Source organism: Tinamus guttatus, unplaced genomic scaffold (genome assembly GCF_059628265.1).
Source record: "Tinamus guttatus ecotype Peru unplaced genomic scaffold, ASM5962826v1 Tinamus_guttatus_pri_ptg000234l, whole genome shotgun sequence".
In the NCBI taxonomy this organism is placed as follows: Eukaryota; Metazoa; Chordata; class Aves; order Tinamiformes; family Tinamidae; genus Tinamus; species Tinamus guttatus.
Genome location: NW_028288768.1, coordinates 48,286 through 74,270, shown reverse-complemented (window position 1 = coordinate 74,270; position 25,985 = coordinate 48,286). Strand labels below are relative to the sequence as shown.

General features: G+C 39.9%; 1 protein-coding gene across 1 annotated transcript; it reads left to right on the top strand.

Moving 5' to 3' along the window:
• The first annotated feature begins 10,629 nt into the window (after nt 1-10,629).
• Nucleotides 10,630-23,125, top strand: LOC148594546 (kelch-like protein 42). Its single transcript, XM_088525667.1, has 3 exons — nt 10,630-11,516; nt 18,504-18,697; nt 22,654-23,125. Exons 1-3 carry the CDS (start codon nt 10,630-10,632, stop codon nt 23,094-23,096), a joined length of 1,524 nt encoding a protein of 507 aa, XP_088381793.1. The 3' UTR covers nt 23,097-23,125.
• The last annotated feature ends 2,860 nt before the right edge of the window (nt 23,126-25,985 follow it).

Genomic DNA, 25,985 nt, shown 5'->3' with positions numbered 1-25,985 from the left:
AAGAGGCTCACTTTAATTTCTTGTTATTTTTCAATTATTTAGTGGCTGCAAATGTAATTTCTGCCTTTATTAACACACTAAATTATATAATTCTATCTGTCAGACGGAGATGGAAACTTGTTTCTCTATACTACTCTACTTTGGATATTGAAAAAACAACAAACAAAAATTTTATTGGTGATCTAACAATAGAGGCACATAGCAGGAGGAATCTAACCTGTACTTATTTCTGGACTAGATAGGTAGTTTAGAAACTCTAGATAGGTAAGTCCTGTCCAGAAGGCTCCCATTTCAGAAACGGTTTGACTCATACGTAATACTGTGCCTCATCCTTGGAAGGTAAAGGAGTTCTGCACAAGTTAGCTCCTGGTGATACAATAGCCAGTCAGGCCTTCATTTATTCAGTGGAAGTACTGGCTATAACTAGGATGTCAAATAAATGTCTGCTTTTATCCAGATCGCATGCCCCTGATGTGGTTATTGGTAAATGAAATAGCGAGAGCTTAAGTGAGTTATTGTTTAAGCCTCTGATCTGAGAAACAGCTTCTTGTAGCTGGCCGTGTTTTGGTTTTGGTGTTCTGAGGTGCTCTCTTTTATTTTCATCTCTGTGTGAAAGTTGCTATTTAAAACCTTAAATGTTTTTGAGTACGCCTGTGAGTTTGTGCTCAGAGGACTGCTTAGGGATGTTTTTAGGCATTTACCTATCATTGCCACAAGCATTATGGGCAATGTATTTTTCTAAAACAGCCATTGCTTCCACTTTCTGAATATTCACAAGGCATCAGTCAAAATGTTAAAATTTTTGCACACTAGACTTACAGAACAAAGTAGATCCAGAATTCATACTAAATGCCAGATTTCAATTCAGACAAAGAAAACTCAAATTTCAGCATTTTGAGTCCTGGTTGCTTTCCCTTATTCCTCTCTTCCCATTTCTCCAAGATGAGAAATCTAAAAGGTTCTGATAACTTGAGGAAACATTACTTGAGGAACAAAAGGATTAAACTGATACAAAACAGACCCACTTATAATGGGAAAAGCTGAATATGTCTTTGGTGCTTTGAAATAAATAGGATTATTTGCGTGGTGAAAAAAAAGAGGTAGTCTTGATAGTCATAGTATGTGAATTTGTCATTACATAAAATTATGCTATTATCTCACCTCCTCTATATTTTCATTTATGTTTGACACCTTGCAGGGCTTGTATATAGACAATAAATATGATTACTTCTTTCTTTCCAGGAAAAATAAAAAAAGGGCCAGTCCTGTGACATCTTTCAGTTAGATGGAGCTGATTTACCTTATGGTTCCTTCTAGTTCAGTGGGGGCTCTGACTAGAAAAAGTTGGAGTAGGGAGTGTAGAAATGCCTGAGTATCTAAGCATCTTGCAGATCTTTCAGTAAGCTTTCTCTGCCTCACAGTTTCAATAAGATATTGAGGTGAGTTTCAAGTACCTGTTACTTCTGGTGAGGCAGTGAGCAACAGCAGTCAGTGAGAATATTCTGTATGCATAATGTTTAAATATATATTTGCAGAACTGAGCTTAGGTAACCAGGCATCATTTGTACAGATCTGTGATTTCAATGTACATTTTAAATCTCTCTTCAGTTTCACACTGTTTGAGGACAGACACATCGCAAGTCTCTGATTCATTTTTTTTTTATGAAGAGATATTTTTCATGTTTTTATCATTCTGCATTTTCTGCAGTGTACTTCATCCAACATTTTCCTTTACATTAATTGTAATTCTGATTTTTCTGTTGCTGAATAAATTATAAGAGCATGGATAGCTGCAGAGGAACTTTTTCGTTAACGAAATATAGAGATTGTCCAATATATAAGGCTGCTTCGGGAAATATACTTTAAAAAAATGAGTTTGTCTACTAAGTGTCAGGAGTCTTCTGCCACCTGCCCCATAATTTGACTTTTTTTCCGTGGGAAATTCATAAATATAATTTAATGATGAAGATTTATATCACAAAAAAAAATGCAAGAAGGAAGTATCCGAGTCTTACCTGCAAAGCTGAGACTGGCTGTTCCATGTGCTCTGTAGGGAGGAACCAAGCGACATTTACTGTTAATAAGGCATCTCTGCTCCGTATCAGAGCAGCACTTCATGTTGCTTAGTAATTCTTTTCATCAGACTTCTCAGACTTTTTATGAATTGGCAGTTGCCAGTTTTCTGTGATGACATGAACATCTTTTTGGCTCTTTTATTGAAAGATTTGTAAATGTACCTGCCACAAAGGAGAATGATCTTTTTAACGATACTTGTTTTTTAAACAGAAAACAGTACCTGAAGGTTTCCACCTGGCCTGACCGTGATAATGGCACAATCCAGAGCTTCCTGGCACAAAAGAGTGGCCAGGCATTAACTCCTTTTTTGCCAGTTGTAAACAAATGCAGACATCTTTTCCACATAAAATGCCAAATATCAATGTATGTCTATCATTGTATTTAACTTATATAGAACAAATGGTTCTAGTGCTGTGAGTATGTAAATGCCAGAGAGATGACTGATTTATATAATACAGGAAAGCTTTTCTGAATTGGTCTAGCAGTGCAAAGGCTTTGATTCAGTTGTCAGGTCTGACTGTATAAAACTACCTTGCACTATCCCCTTGGCTTGGTTGGTACGTCATCTGTTGCCCATACTGTTCTTGTTCTCTGCTTCTCTCCTGGGTGTCTTTAAGTCCTCTGGCAGTCCTGAGGGATGAATGTGAGACCACAGTCCCCGTCCGGGGTCAAGTTGAAGCTTAGGCCTTAATGCTGCATGATGTGTTATGAAAGACAGTGTTGATAGTTGCTATTTCCCAACCAAGTCCAGTCCTGCCTTTTAAAGGTTCTCCTTTATTCTTCTTTGTAGATGGCAGTAAAGCCCATATGATTGGGTAGACACATGCCTTCCCTTTCCCGAGCAGATTATGGGAGGGATGTGAGATGCCTTCCCAGATGTGCAGATGTGGCAGGAGCAACGCTCTGTGATGCTGCCACGCTGATGCAGAGCTGTGTTGCTTCTAGCACAGACCTGGCCTGCTGGAGCAACAGCAGAGGCCAGCGCTGCATGAAGCGCTTCTTGTCTGCTACACCATCTAAACCATTTCCTTTAACCATCTAAATTATGTCCCTGCCTATGTTGAGCATCAGAGCAAATATGCAGTGTTATTCCATGCAGCTCAGAACCCCTCCTGAATTCAGTGTACTTCTCTGCCTGTGTTGTCTCGTATGTGAAAAAAAAAATGAATTGCAGGTCTCTGCTGAAATCTTGTGTAGCTCAGTCTTCGTAGGCACGTGCGTGTGGTTTCCCTTTATTATGATAGCATTAAGATCAAAAGTTCACCTAAGCTAAATATTTCGGTAAAGCCAGAATATGTCACTGTGACTTATTATAATAGAAAAGTTACAAAAATATTAATGTAATGAATCACCGTAAGTACATTAAACAAATATCAAAGAAAACCTTTCTGTTGTTATCGAAATACTGTTCATTGTCTCTCTCCTTTAAAATTTCCTTGAAATCAAAACATTCTTGCAAAATGTTTTGAGTCCAACAAAACAACATTTTTTTTGAGAGCACTGTTTTGCAAAAAAACAGCTATTAGTGGTCAGATTTTGGGTTGGAACAATCATCTAGTAAGCTTTTAATGAATATGAACTACTCCAAGGTTTGGGACAGTCAAATCCAAGATTCTGGTTTCAGACCCTTTCGAGCCATATAGCAGAGAGGTGAAACCTTAGTTTCTGCAACTTGGACTTTGTGCAAGCTACTTTTTAAACCATTGTTTCAAAGGGGCTGCCAGGCCCTCACTTTTTTTTCAGAGCGTGGATTCAAACTCGTCTGGTAAAGCTTTATATATCAAAGCTGGAATCTTTGTGTTAAAAAAGAATAACAGAAGAGCTAGCCCTGTTAGATTTATACAACTGTAATTCCCCTGACGTAAACACAAACATAAGCCCAGGTTTATGACAAAGGGGCACAATGTTTAGCAAACACTTTAATGAATGGTGATTTATGACAAAACATGAAACTAAGCAAAAGAAACAGAGTTTCAATTTTGTGATGAATTTTATACAGTTGGGTAATTGGTGAAAGTCTTCCATGTGGGACACCATTTATCTTACCTAGTTATTATGGACTAAAATTCCGTTCTGTCTGTCTGCACCAGGATTAAAAATACAGGCTGCTTTAAAAGCTCACAGTTAATTCTCATCCAAACAGAGCTACACAAGAAAATGCTGGTCCGGGTATGCACAGTGCATTCGTCCTGAACCGGAGATTCAACAGAAGGCAGGCATATATGTCGCTATGTCCAACATTCAGTATAAAACATGAACAGCTACCAAAGGAATTTCAAAGAGAGCAAAGAGGGCTTGAGCTGGCTTCAGCTTCCATGCTCCTTTTTGGTGACTGGGGATGCCCAGGGTCATGACGGTGAGCGTATACAGAGACCAGTAATGGGAAAGGTGTTTTTTTTTTTTTTTTGCCATTGAACTATATATTGATATTGCTATATTTTACAGTGTGTACATTTGTATTGTGATTTCAGCATATTGCTGTATCACTCTCCTAAATCAAAAATCTCATTTAAATGAAATGCCTTCAAAATAAACTTCTTTAATATTAAACATTACACTCTGTGTGTGTGGAGTATCTGAACAAGTCTGGTCAGAGTGTGCTGGGCTCTAACAGCCCACTAAGAGACAGACAAGTGGAATGGGCTTTTTGCTGCTGAGAGTGAGGGTTCAGTAACATGCACTCTAGTATTAATCAGTCATTAAATCTGACTAAAAAGCTAAGCATGGATAAATTAAGTATTTGATAATAAATAATCAATATTCACAAAATACAACTCCCAAGTATTTTATTAACACTGTTTTACACAGTGCTTTCGTTGCAAGAAAATAAGTACGAAATAGTACCTCAAAGACAGAAAAACTAGCCATAAAATTAGCCATAAAAAGTAGGGAATAAAATCTAAACAAGTGCTATTAAAAATATATATTTTAAATAACATTTGTAAGGGCATTGTCTAAGTAAGTGCTTTGTTTGGCTGGTTGGCGGGGAATCTGAAAAAAAAAAAAAAAAAAAAAAAAGACATTATCCTGGCTTAGCAGCTCATCCTTCACAAATGATGAAGATTTCAGTTGAAATAAAGTACGTTCCAGTCAGCTTCACTCAAAAATGCCAGGATCTTTTAGAAAACTGATGGTTTTTAATGTTAAAATACTGCAGGATATTTCCTACTTTCCAGATATGCTTATTTTGTATCCTGTGACAAGGAAAATACTAAACAATGGCAGCATTTGGTGAATCATTTCCAAAAGACTAATTCTTCTCTTGAGTAATTCCGCTATTACTCAATACACAGTTAGTTCCTTGGCAACACAGTACAATTCCCTGGCGGCCCTGAGGGAAGAATGTGGCACTTTATATTTTATGCTAGATAGCATGTATATTTTAAAGATCCCCGAGTTATGTTCTGGTTCACATTTTAGACTAGTAAGGTTGAAAGGCATTCAAATTTTCCTGTGGTTTTTGTTTTCTATGTAGTTCTATCCTTAAGTATCAGATAGGTGTTTCTTTCTTAGTCTTATGTATTATTTACAGTCTATGTATTCAGTTAAGTGGTTTGCCTAAAGCAAACCTAAAATCACTGCAGTGGTCCTACTAGTGCTTAAGAGTTTGGTTGTCCTCCACTGCAGATTTCCTGTGTGACTGTGGGCTAGACCAACAGATAAATTAAGCTATATTTCATGTATATTAGTCAAAAACATGGTTTTGAAGAAAAGTAGTTGTCAATCTTCTCATCCTCAGTGCCTTGTACTTCCTCTAGCCCCTGTGCTGTGCCTTGTGATCTTAGAGAGCACCAGATTGTGCACCTATGCGTAAAACCATTGGATCATTTGCTAGGGATACAAATGGTCAGATTTTCATACATTATATATATAAATCTAAGCAGACTTAAATACTCAGAGTGAATCTGAAAGTTAAGGAGGCTTCAGTTTTGCCATGCAAGACTGCCACCAACTTATTACATATATATAACTTGTCTACTTGCCTTGAAAGATCAGTCAGGAAGCATGAGCATAGTTCTGCACAGAATGGAGAGTACTACTTTTATCTAGCTATCTCCGTCTTTACTTTTCTTATCTTTGTAGCACTAACTCCTCCTGACTCAGTCTGTGCTTACTTTACCTATGCTAGGGAACTAAGGAGAGGTATAGAAGTATGCACCAGCAGTGAAAGGGTCATAAGCTTAAGTTTTCCTTATCATGGTTGAATGGTCCATTATAATACATCTGTTGTATAAAAGAGCTTCTTCTATTTCCAAGTATTTCTAAAAGGAAAGTATGGCCTCTCTTCAGACTTGGAAATAATTTAGGCATTAACTACATGAAAACAGTTTAGGTAGCAGCTACAGGGAAGCGTCTAGGCCATAGCCAAGTGGGTATGTTTTAAAGGGAGAGAGCCCTTAGTAACTCTCTCTTGTGCCTTGCTGCTCAACTTGTTGGTGCTTGAGGATCCTGTTCTGTGAGATTAATTTATGTCTCTTACACCCTGTCAAGCAAGACTTGAAGCATCTAAATCAGGTATGAAGACTTCACTACTAAGACAAATACTAAAAGTTAGGTACTGAAAGCTGAGCTTAGTTGCCTTTGTCATTTTCCGCGTTAATGCCTTGTTCTTCAGGGCGTGTTATCACAGAGTTGTTTAATGTCTACAAGGATGCAAGCTTGTTTTCATGTTGTTTCATGCCTCTGCTTGTACTTAATGAGCAACAGATCATCTTTACATTTGTTTCAAAAATTATCCCAGTCTTTTAGGGCTCTTGCCTACAGAGTTTGATTTTTTAGCTCTAGTACAAGTGATTTCTATTTTCAGCTCTAAAAATGCACAGCTTTCTCTCTACAAACAACCAATATGATTGCTGGTGAAACGGCAAGATCTACTGATGCCACTATAATACTATGTATAGATCATTTTATAAAGTATGGTGTAGATGGGGACCAGGGGCCAACTGCCTTGGTGCAGTTGCAGTATAAGTACCATATAAGCACAGCATACAGCCCAACTGATGAGCATAAAACAATGGAAGCACACTGTCAGCGTGCTCTGATTTAATACAATCGCTTAGTCCTAAGTCTGGATAAAGCACAGGCAGACGACAATTAGCCTAGTTAAAAAAATCCCAGGTTGCAGAAACAGATTTAAGCTTTTTGCAAAAATGGCCATGCAGCAAAGAGCACTGCTGACCCCTTGCACATACAGTAGCTTCCAGTGAGTGCCAGTTTGTAGAAGTCTTCTACAATGGGATGACTGCCTGGATGGATGAGGGGAAAGCAGTGGATGTTGTCTACCTCAACTTCAGCAAGGCTTTCAACACAGTCTCCCGTAACATCTTCATAGGAAAGCTCTGGAAGTGTGGACTGAACAAGTGGACTGTGAAGTGGATTGAGGACTGGCCGGATGGCAGAGCTCAGAGGGTCGTGATAAATGGGGCCAAGTCTAGTTGTAGGCCAGGGGGGTCAGTACAGGGCCTGGGACTGTTCAACTTGTTCATCAGTGACTTGGACTAGGACTCAGAGTGCACCCTTAGCAAGACTGAGGATGATACAAAACTGGGTAGAGTGGCCAATACTCTTGAGGGCTGTGCTGCCATTCAGAGGGACCTAGACAGGATGGAGAGCTGGGCAGAGAGGAACCTCTTGAGGTTCAAGAAGGACAAGTGCAGGCTCCTGCACCTGGGGAGGAATAACCCCAGGCACCAGGACAGATTAGGGGTTGACCTGCTGGAAAGCAGCTCCATGGAGAGGGATTTGGGAGTCCTGATTGACAACAAATTAACCATGAGGCAGCAGTGTGCCCTCATGGCCAAGAAAGCCAATGGGATCCTGGCCTGCATCAGGAGGAGCGTTGCCAGCAGGTTGAAGGAGCGGATTCTGCCTCTCTGTTCAGCTGTGGTGAGGCTGCACCTGGAGTATTGGGTGCAGTTCTGGGCTTCCCAGTGCAAGAGGGATGTGGAACTTCTAGAGAGGGTCCAGCATAGAGCAACAATGATGATTAAGGGACTGGAGCATCTGTCATGAGAAAAGACTAAGCGAGCTGGGCCTGTGTAGCCTAGAGAAGACTGAGAGGAGATCTGGTCAATTTGTATAAGTACCTGAGGGGAGAATGTAGGGAGGATAGGGCCAAACTCTTCTTGGAGGTGGCTAGTGATAGGACAAGGGGTAATGGGTACAAGTTGAAACACAGGAAGTTCCACCTCCATATGTGAGGAAGAACTTCTCTGCTGTGAGGGTGACAGCACCCTGGAACAGGCTGCCCAGAGAGATTGTGAGATTGAGAGATTCTTTGGAGATCTTCCAAACCTGCCTGGATGTGACCCTGTGCCACATGCTCTACATGTCCCTACTTAAGCAGGGGGGTTGGACTAGATGACTTCTAGAGGTCTCTTCCAACTTCTACCATTCTGTGATTCTGTGAAGTCAGTACTCTCAAAAGATGGCTTTTATGAAGAAAACAATTATTAGTACTTGACAGTCTATGTATGATCCAGCTATTAAATACTTATGGAATGTGTAGAAGATGAAATCCTTGGCAGAGTGACAGGTTTGGATGAAAGGCAACATCTGAAATATTTCACCTATCCAGCCTGTGGTGTCAACACTTTGAGGGAACAGAACTTATCATAACTGACTCCACGGAAAAAATCACTCATCAATTAGGAACACACTTACCAATACATCAAACATACAAGATTCCAAAGCAGATGCCTAAAGATGGCAATCATACCAGCATGTTGGCAATCACATGGTATGCCAGCAGGAATGACCATGACAAATATGAACTCTGTTTATCTCTGAGTGTGAGGTGTGAATGATTAGAATTACTTATGATGTCTGGCTATGGAAATTGAAGCATAACAAGGTAAGGACTCTTACCAGAATGGTAAGACACTTGTTTTGTATGGTATTTCTACAGGCTGACCCGAACTGAGTTTACAAAAGAAAAAAAAAAAAAAAAAAAAAAGCCAGTTCTCAGATACAAGCTCCAGCTAGATAAAGAAACTTGAAAAGGCACATGATGTTGTGCTTCACCAGGAATGGCAGATAGGAAAATGGAAGATGAAAATTAATGAAGCATTGAGGAAACATAGAGGAGGAATACAAGACAAGCAGATAATAGTGAATCTGATTAATAGGAAAAAGTGATGATTATCACCAAGCTAGGATTGAAGCTGCTGCTCTTTACCAACTGGTTAAAATCCTATATGAAAGGATTTCAAAAATTGGTAATAGTATCATCTGTATAGTCTAGAATTAAGAAACTGAATATCAAAACACAAAGAACAAAATAATGAGAGATCCTTACACAGAGGGAATGTTAAGAAGCAAACAACCCTGTTTTCTTAAAAAAAACCACACACACACACACACACAAAACAGCCACTCTGAAGAAGTTGAGTTCCCTCCTGAGTAGTGGAAAAAAGTTGTTGTCAGAAACTAAGCAATCTGCAATAACTGGAAATGAGTCACATAACTGCTAAAGGGAAAGATTTTCTCTGGACTACTACTCACCCTATGCAGGTTGAAATAAGTATCTTTATAAAGTCAAAGAAAAATCTATTTTTAAAAACTAAGAAAAATTAGAACAAAGTTTATACATGGAGTGGTGACTTCCTCATCTATTGTATTAGTTAAAAAAATAGTATTTCAAAAATATGAGGGAGGCAGCAAAAATGTCATTACATCCCTGCAGCAAGCTGCTCAGTTATTAATTTCTTGTTTTCTTGTTTCCTTGTTCATGTCAAGCAAATCGAGGCTCAGCTGTGTTTAATGCTCTGATGAATAATGATATACATTTCCTACTCAGGAACTTAATTTAAATATGAGAGGGAGAGTAGGAGGAAAGGAATATAGCATATTTTTGTGCCGAATGAGAAACTGAGACATTGAGAGACTTGTCCAGAAGGGACCCAGAATATCATGGCAGAATTATGCATCTTATTTAGACTTTCTAAATTCTAGTGCTGTGGTAGCCTTGCGAGGGGATCCATTCCTGCCGCTCTGCATTCGAGAATATTCCTCTCTGGCTGTACTCAGAAGTACATTTATGGCAAGAGGCTACCGCCAGCATGTATGGCAATCCCAGTCCATTTTGGGGCAGTATGAGCAGGGAGGCAGGGGCAATCGATGTACATCTGCCTTCCTTTTGCCCAGCAAAACCTAGCGCTTGGCTTTTCTGCTGGTGGCCCTGCTGGCACCCACGGCAGCTTTCAAACCCCTCCCCAGCAGAGGAGGTGGCAGAGGGTGGCTGAGCTCCGCAGCATAGTTGAGAGCTGACTGGAGAGGCCCGGGCACCGTCGGCTTCAACATTCCCTTTTTAGGGCCTTTTTCCTTTTTCTTTTCTTTTTTTTTTCTCCTTCCTCTCCTTCTCGGGGACGGCGCTGGGACGAGGCGCCTCCCCGCCCGCGCGCTCGCCCCGGGGCCGGGAGCGCCGCGGGCCCGGCCGCCGCCTCCCCCCGGCGCTGCGCGGCTCCGCCCGCGCCCGCGGGCCCGGCCAGAGGAGGAGCCTGCGGCCGGCAGCGGCGGCCCGCGCTGCGGGCAGGGCAGGGGAGGGGGAGAGCCATGTCCCTGGCGGAGCGGCGGCGGCAGGAGGAAGAAGAGGAGGGGGAAGGGGACGGGGCCGGCGCGGGGGAGGAGGTGGTGCAGATCCGGCTGGGGGACAAGTGCTACCCGGTGTGCAAGAGGAAACTCATCGAGCAGAGCGACTACTTCCGTGCCCTGTACCGCTCGGGCATGCGGGAGGCAGAGCAAGGCCAGGAGGAGCAGCTGCTGCGCGGGGGGCTCAGTGCCCTGGGCCTGGAGCTGGTGCTGGACTTCATCAACACCTCCTGCCTGGCCAGGCTGGAGCAGGAGGAGGAGAGCGATGAGGAGCCTCCCTTGCTGGAGGAACTGGTGGAGGCCGCTTCCTACCTGCAGGTCACCCCCTTGCTCCGCCTGCTTCTCTCTCAGGTGAAGCTGGGCAATTGCTTGGAGCTGCACCGCCTGGCTCAGGTCTACGGTCTCCAGGACTTGCACGATGCCTGTCTAGACTTCATGGCTGCCCATTACCATCAGGTGCTGAGGAGGCCTGATGCTCGGCCACATCTCCTTCTGCCCCATGCTCTTCAGCAACACTTGAAGGAGAGGCGGATGAAGGGCACTGCCACCCTTGTGGCCATCGGGGACTTCATGGGTGCCTCCTCCCTCGGCCAGCCTCCTGGCTGTCACCCACAGGTGGAAGCTCCCTGGTCAATGCTGAGGTATGATGAGGAGGCCCAGAGGTGGCTGCCCCTGGCCAACAACATGCCCCCTGATCTGGTGAACGTCCGAGGCTATGGGTCCGCGATGCTGGACAACTACCTGTTCATTGTCGGGGGTTACCGGATCACCAGCCAGGAGATCTCCGCTGCCCACTGTTACAACCCTTGCCGAAATGAGTGGAGTCAACTGGCTTCAATGAACCAGAAGAGGTAACCTGTGCTCCCTGAAACGCATGTGTCCATGCATATTGTCAAAAAACAACTTCTTGAGTCACGTGGTGTTGACTGGATGCAGTGTTGCAAGATGTGATTCAGGCCTCTGGCTGGACCATGAGTCACCAGAGTGTGTTGCATCATGCGATGGGAAGGACTAGCAGGGCTTGGCTATATATTTTGGCAGCGTGCCACTGGGTAGGCCTGGCAGACGTAGACCTTGCCGATAACAGTCATCCAGCAGTGCAAAACTGCAACCACCCTCCTTCTTAGTGACCTGTGCCTGGCACAGGTACTTGCTGTGGCAGCTTGGCAAGGCACAGCAAGTAAGGAGGATGGGCTTCTGGTGTGTGACGCTGGTGAGTAAGGCCTCGGCTGTGAAGAGTGCAAGCAAGGCGCCAGCTGAGTAGGACTTGACCTCATTGCCCTCCATTATCTATAACTGTTCACCTTAGCGTGGTGGTGGGCTCCCACTTTCAAAGCTGTAGCATACAAGCTAGGAGGTGTGTGAAGCCGATTTCCAAAAAACTGCCTGAGCTAGAAATATAAGCGCATATTAAGATAACAAAGACAGAAAGTAAGGATAAAATCCGCCTTTTAGTTTTTTTGTTGTTTGTTTGTTTGTTCGGTGCGTTTTGATTCTTGTACTGTAGATGACAAAGTTTACTGTTCTTGGTAGAAATGTAACATTTATCAAGGCTAGAGAAAGGTGGAGAAACTTTAATTGGAGCATTCTTCATTGGCTTATAACTTTAAAACTTCACAAAAACCTGAATATCCTGTAGGCCTGTGTTTCAATGCAATAGTCACCAAAAAAAGTCAGAAAAAGATTGTGAGAAATTTCTTCCTATATATTTTTAAATTGTTCGACATTTGTATTCTAAATAATATTCACAATCGTTTGTTGTAGTTTATATTTGAAAGAATGACAGAGAGCAAGGAACACCAAGAACAGATTCCGATACACCTGTCCAAGGTGTTCTGGATTTGCACTACCTAAATCAACTTATTATGGGATTATCAAAATGAAACCTTTTACTTCATTGAAACAAAATGTTTCTATTCATCCAGGATGGGTTTCTTCATTGGTTCAATTTTACTCAAAACAGTGTTTAAACTTTTATCATCTCAATCTGACTCGGAACAGAAAAGGATGCCGGAATTGACTATTAAATGGAAAGTCTCTTTTCCATCCAGTAAATTTAATGTTTACCAAGCAGCAGAGACCCTAGTCACAGTGTAAAGCATGTGCACTTTTTATCTGTGCGGTAAAACTGCAGTCTCTTTTCCAGTGAGCTTGCAACCTAAAATCAGGGAGTTGACCTTTTTTTTTTTTCCATTTCATGTACTGTTTTGAGAATTTAACTAGAATTACTGCATCTGTAATCAGTCATTGGAATTGATGAGAAACAGTGTCTCTCTGGATTGTTAGAAGAGTTTTAAAGAAAGTCTGTTGCGAAATGAGTATTTAGATTTTTTTTTAAGTACTTTCTTATACAGTGTAAATGCCTTTTGCCAGACCCACCAGACCCAGACTGAGGTGGCTTTGAGAACTGAGCCATTTTATTAGGCCTTGAGCTTGCAGTCTTGATTGCATGAGCATGACTGAGAGCACATTAGCTGTAGTGAAAGTGACTGAAGGGGTCAGTCCACACAGTGACTCCTATGTAAACAAATACTGGAATGTGGGTCAAATTGCAAGATGTAGGCATTGGTTTGCATAATGTGCATAGCAAGTAAGATATTATATGTGATGATTCTTTTTCTATTTGAAATAGCTTTTCTGTGTTCTTGATGCAAGATTGACCTTTTTAACATTTTGCAGGTATGGCGTTTGCTTTAGGAGCCAACAGCAAGTAGATTTTAAGAATCATGGGGTTTATCTTCAACAGGAGCAGCACTTACACCAGCCAGTTGTGGATGTGCTGCAGTTGGAGCAGCAGTTTGCTTAGCATTATATTTTTAATTTGTTGCGGCTTTCAGATAAGTAGGACAGTGCTGCTTGGGAAACAGTTATGCAACACTGTCGAAAGAATTTCTGTCATCCCACATGTGATCCCATGGATCAATTTTTATGTACATTGAGGCAGAGTTCTAGCCCCCAAATGAAGCTTTTTATGTGACGTTTGATTTTTAGGTGACTTTTTAACAGTATGTACGTTCTGTGAACAGATGCATTTGCCAGGAGAGAAGGTTGATGAATTATGGAAATATTGTTGCATTTAATATAAGATATTATTTGCCCTTAAGAAAACCCTTTAATATTTGTTTCTTTAATTATTTGCATTATTATCATGTAGATCACCAGATTTTTGGGATTCTCTGCACATGCAAAGATGAAGATCATACTTTTAGATGGGAGACAAGAGCCGTCAGATGGATACTCAATACTTTGCAGTCATTCTAATTCATGTTATAGTTAGTATTTTCTTTCTAAGTATAGAGTTCTTACGACAATACTTTCAAATTTGTCCACAATAAGTAACTCCCATATATTACTGCTGTGATAAGCAGCAGTAATAAACTGCTGAAATTCTTAAGCTCCTGTAAGCTTAAGAAAACTTATTACTTACTACCTCTAATTATTATTAGTAATATATTATTACCCTGTTTATGCATGCACAAGGTTGATAAAACAGTTTGCTTAAGGTTGTATAGGATGTTTGCAATGGTCTTGAAACTTGTCATCTTCCAAAGCTAAATCTGGTGCTGGTTACAAATAGTTTCTAGATCCGTGATCTTTTCATTTAAAAGGTGCTGTTGTACTTGCCATGCTGCTGTACTTCGTAGAACTACTTGGTCTTTTTTTGAGGAAGAAACTTCATGTAAAAGTTGACCCACACCAGTCTTTGGGGACAGGAAGAATACAGGGAGCTTTGAGGACTGTTCCAGTAATATACTTGAATGCCTTTCCACAGTTTTATTTATATTGATGCTGTCACTAGAAATTTACCATTCAAAAATAATGTACTTGCAGGATTTTTACTGCCTGTGCCCATTTCGGCTGTATGTTCCATTTTTATTTTCCCTCAGAATATTCATGATAGGTAAATATTCCGTGCTTGTAAGCCCCTGGCTGGGATTCTACACATGCACATGGAACAAGATTTTTGTGAGCAATCTGTGCCTGAACTGCTGCCACTCTGAGGATTTCTGCAGGAGCATAAGAGGAGATATTCCTAGAGAATGGTACTGGTTTAGGAAAACAACTCTTTCCCCACTTTTTTTTTTTTTTTTTTTTTTTTAATTTTGTCCCCATTCGGAATTATTCTGTGTTGGGAGAGGGAAAAAGACTTTACAAGGATTTTCAGATTAGAAATATTTGTCACATTTCTCACAAATGCATCACACACTCTGCCCAAACTTGTTTGCAGTGTGTCTTGCAGACTCAGATAAGGGCAGTAAAAAATACCTCCATACAAGAAATGTGAAATGCTTTTGAATTGCCTTCATAACTGTATTTCCATGGTTTTCACATTTTCTGTAAATGCTTTGACTCTAGAAGAAAGAAATCATAAGATATGTGGGGAAATTTTAGGTTAAAATATGAATTAGTGGGCAGGAAGGACCCACAGGATCTTGCTCTTCTTGCTAAACCTTCCTGCTCTCTGGCAGGGTCAAGCCCACCTTGCAAATATATGTCAGACTTGTTCTTGAAACCCTCCAGTGCTGCAGGTTCCAGCCTCTTTCCTTCCACATAAAAATGTTTCCATGCTTAGCTCTCATTTTGGTCAGAAAATCCTCTTTAATATCTAATCTTAACTTTTTTTGTAATCTTACCTTTTTTTCTTTTTAACTTTCTTTTCTTAACTTTTTCTCTTTTTTTGATATCTGTCAGTGGACTAGCAGAATGCTTGCTGTCCTCTTTATAATCACTTTTATTATCATCTCTTACATATATATCATATCTGTTAATGCAGCCCAGAACAGCATGCGTTTTCTTTGAGAGATACGGCATGCTATCTTGTTTTCAGTTATGTGCTCTGACCCCCAGTCCTTTTTTACTTGTCTATTAGATTTTTCCTCCCTCCTATGTGTAATACTTTGCATTTGCCTTTATTGATTTTCACTGTGGTAATTCTGGGCAGTTTTCACAATTTGTTGAGCTTACGCAGATTTAGTGATCATATCAGACTGTAAACTCATGCCACTCACTCTTTTCCTAAGGAAACGTTTCAGTACCCTTCTTCCCCAGCTATAGGGCAGGTTATCCTGGCAGTCTTGGTCTTCTGTTTGTCCAGCCCGTTTGAACTATTTGCATTTTTTTTTTTCATATCTTTTTGCTTGTGTTCCTTGGCTTCCTTTCAGAGGAAGTGAGGGACCTCAGAGGACAAATTTCAGGTAAGCTTCTTGCCCCAGCAAGAAGGATACACACTAGGCCTGGCATTTTGGAAAACAATTATCTTCCGCCAGGTTTAGGTAACTCACTGGTGTGAGTGGAGTTGTATCACAGTTGAACTCGACTACGTCCAGTTATTTCCAAGCTGCGATCCATGGAACACTTGCTAGTTGTGGAGAGCTGGCTCATTGCTCCATGTTTGCTTTCCTTGTTTCCAGCTGCTATAACACATTAAAAGAGTGTACTAATACACTAAGTATTTCCTAATGTCTGTTTTCCATATAAATACCTACTGTTACGTGCATGGAAGTGACAGTGGGAGAGGGTTTTCATGATAGCTTTGAGCGGTTGTCCCGTCTGCTCATATAAAGTGCACTAATGGCAACTTATAGCTACCTTTAAGTAAACTGAACCTAGTAGTTAATACATTCCAGAAGTCAGAGATGTGTGCACCAAGTATCATCTATTTTAACCAGTGTTGAAAGTGGTTAGATTACTCAACTGAATGATACAAATGCATCTGGCCTTCCAGAATAGTTGGAAGTTTTGCCAAAAGTTGAAAGTTGTGTCTTTCAACACATTGTTTTCCCTGTGCTTGCAAGAAGTTACTCTGTGATATGAGTGCTGCCAGGCAAAAATGGTATTAATGACTTCCATGATGATAACAGTATGAGACTAAGATTAACTGGGGACTAGAGAAGCAAGTGTGAGTTAGTAGACCAGATTTCTTCTGTGTTTGTCTTGTGAAATTGTGTCCTCTGTGGCAGAGCTTTTGTCTTGAAGATCTTGGGAATAATGAACATTTACCTGTTTGCAAGTGAGCTAATCTTATAAGCCCCAGATTCTGTATCATCTCCATCATAGCACAGACATGGAGTTACAGGCTTTCTAACATATTTTTGATTTTAAAAGATTAGTTAGAAAATGCATATATTTATATTTTGCATTTTTTCTCCATCTGTTTTTTTTATAGATTTTTTTTTCCTTCATTATAGTTTGTAGGAAAAGTACATTGCTTTGAAAATCATAATGCTTTTGCAGGTAATTATTCTCACTTCGTACCCACTATTGATTGCCATGTTATTCTGGATTCTCTAAGATGGAAAACATAATTGCTGTAGAGAGGAGAGTGACCTAATCATAAATGTCAGCAAAAAAATGAATGAAAAGCAATTAATTCCTTCAAAGGAGCATTTTAGTTTCCAAAGCTACATCAAGATGACAAGAACAAAATGATTCCATCTGGAAACAAATTCTTTTTCCAAATATATTTAATAGAAAGAAATTGCAGGGCAGTCTGCTGCTAGGCAAGGTTCATTTTGTCCAGACAAAGCCCTGCAAAAGTAGTTAAACGGTAATTTTTGAACCTTGGATCTATGCAGAGTGAAATTCACTTTACTGCTTAGATGTCTATAGCATCACTTCAGTTTTACAGGCATAATGCAGTGCCTCAGTTGGCTTCGTTCTTATCTGTTGCAATGACTTTCATACGTTCAGTCAATTGAATGCTTGGTAAAATTTCAAGGATTTGGCTTGAAATGAACAGTAGGAGAGGAACGGTCCTACTAGGCAATGAGCTACCCTTACTTGTAACTAAGATTCTTTCTGAAGAAAGGAAAGGCAGATCTTCTGTAGCTGGAAAGATAGATGTATGCAAGCCTACCAATTTCAGTCCCTTCAGTTTGATCCTACAAATCCTATAAGTTAATCCTCATGTTCATGGATCTCATTTTCCCCTCACTTCCCAGATCTCTTTTGAGACATTTCTGTGTTTGCCCTGGAATTTTCTTTTCCTCTTTTATCTTAAAAGTACAAGATGTTAGATTTCTTATGCTTCAGTAATTAGAAAGCTGCCTTTTGTTACATGTGAACTACCTTTTTGTTATGTGTGAAGTACTACAGAGTAATGGAACAGACTAAAAAAAAAAAAAACTCTAGACATTGCCAATGAAACTGAATGTATTTTGTTCAGCTATGGAGGTGGGAGGGGGGCGTTCATTTACAAATATATCTTGCTTCAGTGGGCTGGAAGCTGTATTTAGTAGTTTAAGTTAATGCAGGATAAGGCACAAGAGTTTCTTTTTTTCTCGTCTTTGCAGAATATGATTCAACATGCACTGCATTAAATTTCTGTTTGTTAAGGTTATTAAAGAGACTAATCCTGACAATTAAGACTGGTGCACATTCATAGACAGTCACCAAGTCTTGTTTGAAATTCCCCAAATTTTAACTAAAACAATATTCTTGACTCTATGTGTGTATATATAAATACATTTCTATCTACTGTCCTCAAAGCACTTTACTAAAAGGAACTTTACTAAAAATTAGATATCCATTGAACACATCAGTTAACAGTTGCAGATGAGATTCTGATAGATAGAAATCCAAAATAAAATATTACTCAATTTCAACATTGTTAACTTTCAGAATGTCGCCAGTACATTCTGTGGACACAGACATCATTACATTGAGTTGCAGTGTATCTTGGACATGCCCTGAACAGTTCAGGTGCTGACATACACAAAGCGATAGAATAAGTTGAATGTGATGATGAAAATGCTGAAGCCTGTTTCAAAAGAACCTTTTCCTGTGTTTTTCTGTAATTCTATTTAATCTATTTCAATGCTATAATCTGTATGTTTCAGGTCCAATTTTAAGCTTTTAGCTGTAAACGGAAAGCTCTATGCCATTGGTGGTCAATCCCTTTCCAATGTGGAGTGTTACAACCCAGAAAACGACTGGTGGAATTTCGTGGCATCCATGCCAAACCCTCTTGCAGAATTCTCGGCTTGCGAGTGCAAGGGCAAGATCTATGTTATTGGAGGATACACGACACGAGGTACAAAGCTTCCCCGTTCTTTTCAGCTTGATTGCTTCTACGATGCAGATTGTTTTCCTTTTTAGGAAACCTTTTAAATTGATGTAGAAAGCTGTGTAAGTACTCCTTGCAATAAGTAAAAATAAATCACTCTCTTAAAATAATTGGCAAACTAAATAAAAAGGTTGCCCTGCAATACAGGCATCAGGTTGTTATTTTCCAAACCTAATGCTAGGGTTTCCAGTCACGGATGACAAGTATATGTATTTTAAAGCTAAATATTTGGGCTGTTGTTTACCATACGACCGATGTAGATCTGGGATGCTGTTCCTCTGAGGGAAATAAGCCTTCTAGAGTATTTTGGCATGCAGTTTTGCCTTCCTCTTTTTAAATTTTGGTAATAAAATAGAAACAGAGGTCTCAACAAAATTGTGGTAGTTTTGTTTACCTTTTTAAATACCTGTTTTAGAATGGCAGAAGAAAATAAATTAAGAAAATATCTGCCTGCATTAGTATTTCTCAAATATGAATGTATATTATAACCCTATTGATACAGCATTTCAGTGCTTCACCGGGAAGTGAAGTATTGGTAAGTTACTATAGGTAAGTTTTTTTCAGTATTGTAATAACTTAGTAGAATACGAACTTAATCAGGAACCAACATTTTTAAGTTCTTTTTTCTGAACAGTTTTCTTAAAGGACCACAAAGCACAAAGTAGGAATGACTTGAAGATGCACTCCCTCCTGAAGGTGTTTTTTTTTTTATTACTAATATTTTAATCCAGCGGAAAAACAAGCCAATTAAAGAGCATACATTTGTTTATCTCTTAACTAATGCCTTCTTTGGATGGAATATCCTTTTTTTTTATCTGAGAACTACAAGTCTTTTTTTTTTCTGAGTCAAATGTGTAGCACTTGCCTGGTTTTCCTAAACTAAAGTTCCTTCTTTACCCACTTCATTTGACCACAATCATTTGAAAACTTTGGTGTTTCCAAGTGGAAAGATTTATGGTTTGACTTTTGCAGTGACTACTGCAAACAAAGCTAAACTGACTTTAGAGCAAGCCATCCTTTGAAGTGTCAGAGTTTGTAGATACATTTCGACCACTTGGGGTCGTTGTGGTAATGATGACCTTCAGAAGCGTCCTGTTCTGCCCCAGAACCTGATGACCTCCCCAAAGTAAGCAAAAGATACCAGAGTGCCTGTCTCCACACAGAGGACAACACTGCAATGTGCTCTTGAGTCCTGATCTTCTTATCATCCCCACTAAAGGACCTATCGCGTGAATTGTGCTCCCTGGCGTCCTACGTGTTCAGCTAGACTAGGACTGAAGGGTGTCCAGCACAGACACTTGCTGTGAAGTCTGAAGGGAAACATCTTTAAAAACAAGGGAAGAGGGGAGACTGAAACACAGAATGCCAGGAAGACTCATTGCTTCTAGACACTGGAATTATTTTTTGTCGCTTTTTTTCTACAGAGAGAGAATAGATAAGAAGGAAAAACTGATTTGTTTAAGGGTACTGCAGGAGTATGAGAGTGTCAGCTGTTCTTTTCACTTTCCCTCAACTTTGCAAGTCGTCTTGCTGGTGCTTGTCCTGTTCTTTCTTCAGCTTGCCTCCTCCTGCTGTTATGGATAGGAAGATGAGCATGCTGCTGAAGCTGGTGCTAATCCCTTAAATTAAAGTTCAGTAACAAAGTATGTGCTGTCAGGACTTCTGTGTGTCAAGCTCCTTATCTAGTACTTTTTACATGTACTTTCAGTTGAAGGAGAGTCAACAAGTTATCTTGGCTTTACCACATCTTACAGGATTGACATTGACTTTTGGGGTCCTTTCACAAGAGATCTTTTTCTAAAAGCTTGTGTTTAATGGAAATGGAATAGTAAAACAGTATAAAAGCATAAACAGCAGATTAAAAACAAGCACATTTAGGCTTATATTTAAGTTCAAGTCAACTAACAACAGCATTCAGGCCTGTTAGTTTTATAAATAAAGATCTTTACCTGAATCAAGGCCTAGAATCCGTTTTTCTGTGACACTTTGGCTTCAGGACAACAATCAGACTTGGAAACAAGAATTACTGAAGTTACATTCGTGATTCAGATTCCAGGTCACATAGACATTGGAAAGTGTTAAATCACGTCTAACTAGCTGGGACACAATGAGCCTCATATGCTGTTTTGTTCTATTCACTAAATAAAACAAATGCAGCAGTTTATATGTATTTTTACGTAGTGTTTCTATGTGTGCCTCAGCAAATCATTCATCAAGCAAGACTTCATTCGGCTTTATGGATTTATTTTTCTTTTAATGTAGGTACATCTTTCTTCTGAGACTGCACTTTTTGAAAGATAATAGGATCTGAAATTTTCCACTGTAAATTATAATGATCATTCTTGAATAAAGACTAGGATTTTAGTTGTGAACCAACAACATCTATCCTGAGCAATAAAAGCTCAATTTTTGTTTTTTATTAGCTTTTCTTTATTTTATGGAAATAAAAGACCCAGGCTCTGGAGTCAGAAAACTAGGGCCATGTCACAATAAACTTCCATTTCATATTAAACATCTCAAACCATAGCACCATTTTTTTTTTCCTGGGAAGATAGACAAGTCTGTCTGTTATAGACAAACATAGAAAATTAGCTGGAGGAAATATAGTGTTTTCCCCCCATAATGGGTCAGAGAATACATTGTTTAAATAAAGAGGTTCTCCATATGTAAAGTTTTGATCAGCAGTCTTGTAGAGCATTACCATGCCTTTTTTTCTTCTTCTATTTCCTCTGTTTAATGAGAATTACGTACTAAGGCAGACAGTACAAAATAATAAGCAATGACTAATAGTCATCAGTGTCTGTGCAAATGTTATAGCAGCAGCATCCCAACCATGCTGCTAGTGCACTACATTCATGACAAACCTGATACATGTATGAGACTATTTGTGCCTGTGCCCTTACATAACTTTGCCAGTATATCACCATCTGCTGTTCCACTTGTGGTCTCATCTGGAGTTAGTCATAGAGAGAAAACTTGTAATAAGAAACAGGTTTTATTATAACACCAAGCTGGAGTCTGCAATCACATTATCGCTTGTCATTTGAGCTTGGATTTAAATTTGAGTCTCCAGAGATTAAAGCTGAATTTACTAGCTAACTTGGGCCCTGTTCAATCTGTGCTAATTTAGTGAAGCCTTAATACAGGACATAGCTAGGGCCTCCTCTACACCATAATCAGGGAGGTATTGTAAAAGTTTCATAGAATAGCAGTATGATAAAAAGATGGATCAACTGAGCTGTGACTAGATTATTGATAGGGACTCAGCCTTTTTCTATCCTCTCTCTGATGCTGGAGTATGGTGTTCTGGGTTTTTAAAGGATTTTAACAACGTGTGTATTTCTGTCTTTACGAGGTACTGAAAATGTGCCCTGAGGTCATCCACACCACTTGCTGATATGTAACAAGCTTTATGAATTTTAATACATAAAACTTTGATTTGTGGAGTGAAATGCAATGTATTTAGTTAAAGATGGAATGATAAATCATCACCTGGCAACCATTAATGAAACATACGGTGTTTGTGATAATTTAATTCATCTGTGATCACTGGTGGAGCGCTCTCCCTTTCCTTTTTCATAAGAAGTTCTTAAGTATCAATCAAAGACAAGAGTAAGCTAGCAGATTTTTCAGCTAAAATCCACACTCCTAGACCATTTGCATCTTGTAATAAAAGCGCCAGAAGCAGCGTAATGTTTCCCTCTACAGTGAAAAACAATTTTCAGTCTTTACTGTCAAGGGGAAACACTTACAGTTCTCAATAATCCAAATTTCTTCCGTGTTCTGCTACACAGTTGTGCTGTGGAGTGACATGTTGGCAGTCTGTAATACCTGCTCATATGATATTCAAGGAGGAAGAATCCTCCCCCATGAGTACATTCTAATATTTGTATTTATTTATAAATATTTCTCCTTTGTTTCAGACAGGAATATGAACATTTTGCAGTACTGTCCCACTTCTGATTCCTGGACCAACTTTGAACTGTGTGATGTCCATGTTCGAAAGCAACAGATGCTCTCTGTTGAAGAAACTATATACCTAGTAGGGGGCTGTATTCATGAACTTGGACCAAACCAAAAATCCAGCCAAAGTGAGGATGTGTTAACTGTGCAGTCTTACAACATTGCTACCAAAGAATGGCTCTACCTCAAAGAGAACACATCAAAATCAGGTCTTAACTTGACTTGCACTCTCCATAATGATGGAATTTATATAATGAGTAGGGATATTACATTATCTACAAGCTTGGAGCACCGTGTGTTTCTTAAGTACAATATATTTACAGACAGTTGGGAGTCACTAAGACGCTTTCCCACCTTTGGACAAAACATGCTGATCTGTTCTATATATTTGCCTGATGTGTGAGAAGTGTAACTGTGTCAGGTTTTTCTTCTCAGGTCATTAATCATTCTTGTAAAAAATATTGTTCCCCCTAAATAGTTCCAGTTTCAGAGTGTAATGTGGTTGTATAATGTGGGCATAAAATATTGATTCTATTATTAAAAAATGTTGCAAACTCAGGTATTATGAAAAATGCTCCCAGCACCATTTTTAAAATTATAATTTTTAACTGTTTTTTTTTTTTGATTTAAATGCCACCACCAGAATTGTTTGCAATTTAAGTATATTGATACTGTGTTGGTAATTGATAATGGACTTCCAAAACCAAAACCGATCAGTCCAGTTTTATTCTCCATCTTAGTAGACATTTTAGAGGATAAATAGGAAGTATGCGTTGTAAAAGTGAAGATAATTTAATAAAATAATTATATATCTTAGAGAAACCACAAAAGGCATGAATTATTTTAAGACACAGTTTTCACTCAAACTGCGTCCTGTTAAATTCACAATATTTAAGATTGTTTATACTCGAACAGTATTGTCTCTTTTACAGAAACAGGTGAGGTTTTCAGAGATGTCAGCATCTGGGATACCACTGAGAAACATGAAATTCCCTCAAGTTATTTGTGATGAAATACTTTAGAAGGATTTTGGAGGATTTGCCTGGAGGTTGAAGATTGGATATTAGCTTATCCTTTAATGGAAGCTGGTAGCATTTAATCCTGCCATTAAGGTAGAGCTAAATGGCTGTAAATTCAGATGGGAAAGTTTGCTCATCTTCAGAAAGGTTTTGTGGTTTAGTCCTGTTATATTTTGAAGACCTGAGCATTAAAGATAAAATTAGCTAAACAAGGAAGCAGATGTTGGCAACAAGATACATGTTAGGAAATCATGTGAGTCACCACTGGAGTTGCATAGGCAAGCTCTGTACCAGGGATATCCAGCTTGATAATAGTCATCTGGGGGCAAAAGAGGAGACAGAACCATTTGGTATGGAAGGAACACAGCAGGGATGCAGGTTTTACACCAGCCATTTTTCCACATGAGAAAACAGAGATGTAATTCCACCAAACAAGCTCCTAATACAGAGATGTCTCTATTATGACAGCAGAAAAGATCAAGCCACAACATTTGTGCAGTGAAGAACGAGATTACTTTCTTAAGATTCTTAAGTGACATATTTTCAAATGTTTAATTTCAGAAGTGTTTTAGAGTAAATGTTAACTGTGTGACTCTGTCTGATGATAAATTAATCCCAGTCACATTATGTTACTTGCTTTCCTTCATTTCTTTTCAGTACCAGATTCTCTGCAGTCATCTATAACTCACTACAGATCAATATTGTTATTCACATCTGAGTTGCAGCTTTCCCTTGTGTAGGGAGTTAACTGTGAAAAGGTGTCACTCCCAGATTTGCAGAGTGCTGTATCGAATCCGGGCAGGGTGGCTGGCACACCAGGGGGCTGTGCTGCCATTCAGGGGGACCTAGACAGGATGGAGAGCTGGGCAGAGAGGAACCTCATGAGGTTCAACAGGGACAAGTGCAGGGTCCTGTATATGTGAAAGAATAACCCCAGGCACCAGGACAGATTGACCTGCCGCTCCATGGAGAGGGATTTGGGAGTCCTGGTTGACAACAAGTGAACCATGAGGCAGCAGTGTGGAAGACCAATTCCCACTGGGATCCTGGCCTGCATGAGGAGGAGTGTTGCCAGCAGGTCGAGGGAGGGGATCCTGCCCCTCTGCTCAGCTCTGGTGAGGCCGCACCTGGAGTACTGTGTGCAGTCCTGGGCTCCCCAGTACAAGAGGGTTGTGGAGCTTCTAGAGAGGGTCCAGCGGAGAGCCACAAAGATGATTAAGGGACTTGAACATCTGTCTTATGAGGAAAGACTAAGTGAGCTGGGCCTGTTTAGTCTGGAGAAGAGAGGACTGAGAGGGGATCTTATCACCATGTACAAATACCTGAGGGGAGAATGTAATGAGGATGGGGCTAAACTCTTCTTAATGATACTCCTCTTGGTGGTGACTAGTGACAGGACAAGGGGTAATGGGTACAAGCTGAAACACAAAGTTTCATCCGCATTTGACGAAGAGCTTCTTTACTGTGAAGCTGACAGAGCCCTGGGACAGGCTGCCCAGATTGGTTGTGGAGTGTCCTTCTTTGGACATCTTCAAAACTCGCCCATATGTGACCCTGTGCCACATGCTCTAGGTGTCCCTGTTTGAGTGGAAGGGTTGGACTAGATGATCCTCTGGAGGTCCCTTCCAACCTCAACTATTCTGTGATTCTATGAAAGTGATTTCTTAGTGGTGTCAAAACAATGACATTTTGGACATCAACATTCTTTTCACAAGACCTGTTTTCATACTGGGATAATGTAAGTGTTGTTTTCAGCTTCCTGTGATCATATGACTGCTCTGAAAATCTGGAGAGTGTATGAAAATGTAGAAGGGAAAGGCAGCTCACACTGTAAATATCAGGTGTGGTTTTAAGACCCTTACATCAATCCATGGTGCAGATTTATCTATACTGACACCTTCTGCAGTCACAGATCAAAACAGTTGTTGAATTCAGTAGTATTATCAGGCTGTAATAATGCTAAGTGTACTGTATAACAAAAAGTTGAAATAAATATTAAATTAAAAAAACAAAACATGAAGTATGCAGTATGGGTGGCCCTCCAATCCTCAGGAAAAGAAATGTTATGACTGTCCCATACCCTTCGCACTTTCTTACCATTACTTTAATATTTCATGTAAGGCCCTCTTGAGTGCTCCTGGGCAAGGAAGACTGGTTGGAGCTCCCTAATAGTAAGTAATTAAAAAGTTGCCTCTTAGCTAATGGAAATGTTATTCAGTGATCTAGTGTGTTCTGTGTTCTCTGTTGTTGGAAAAGAAGTCCTAAATTAAAGA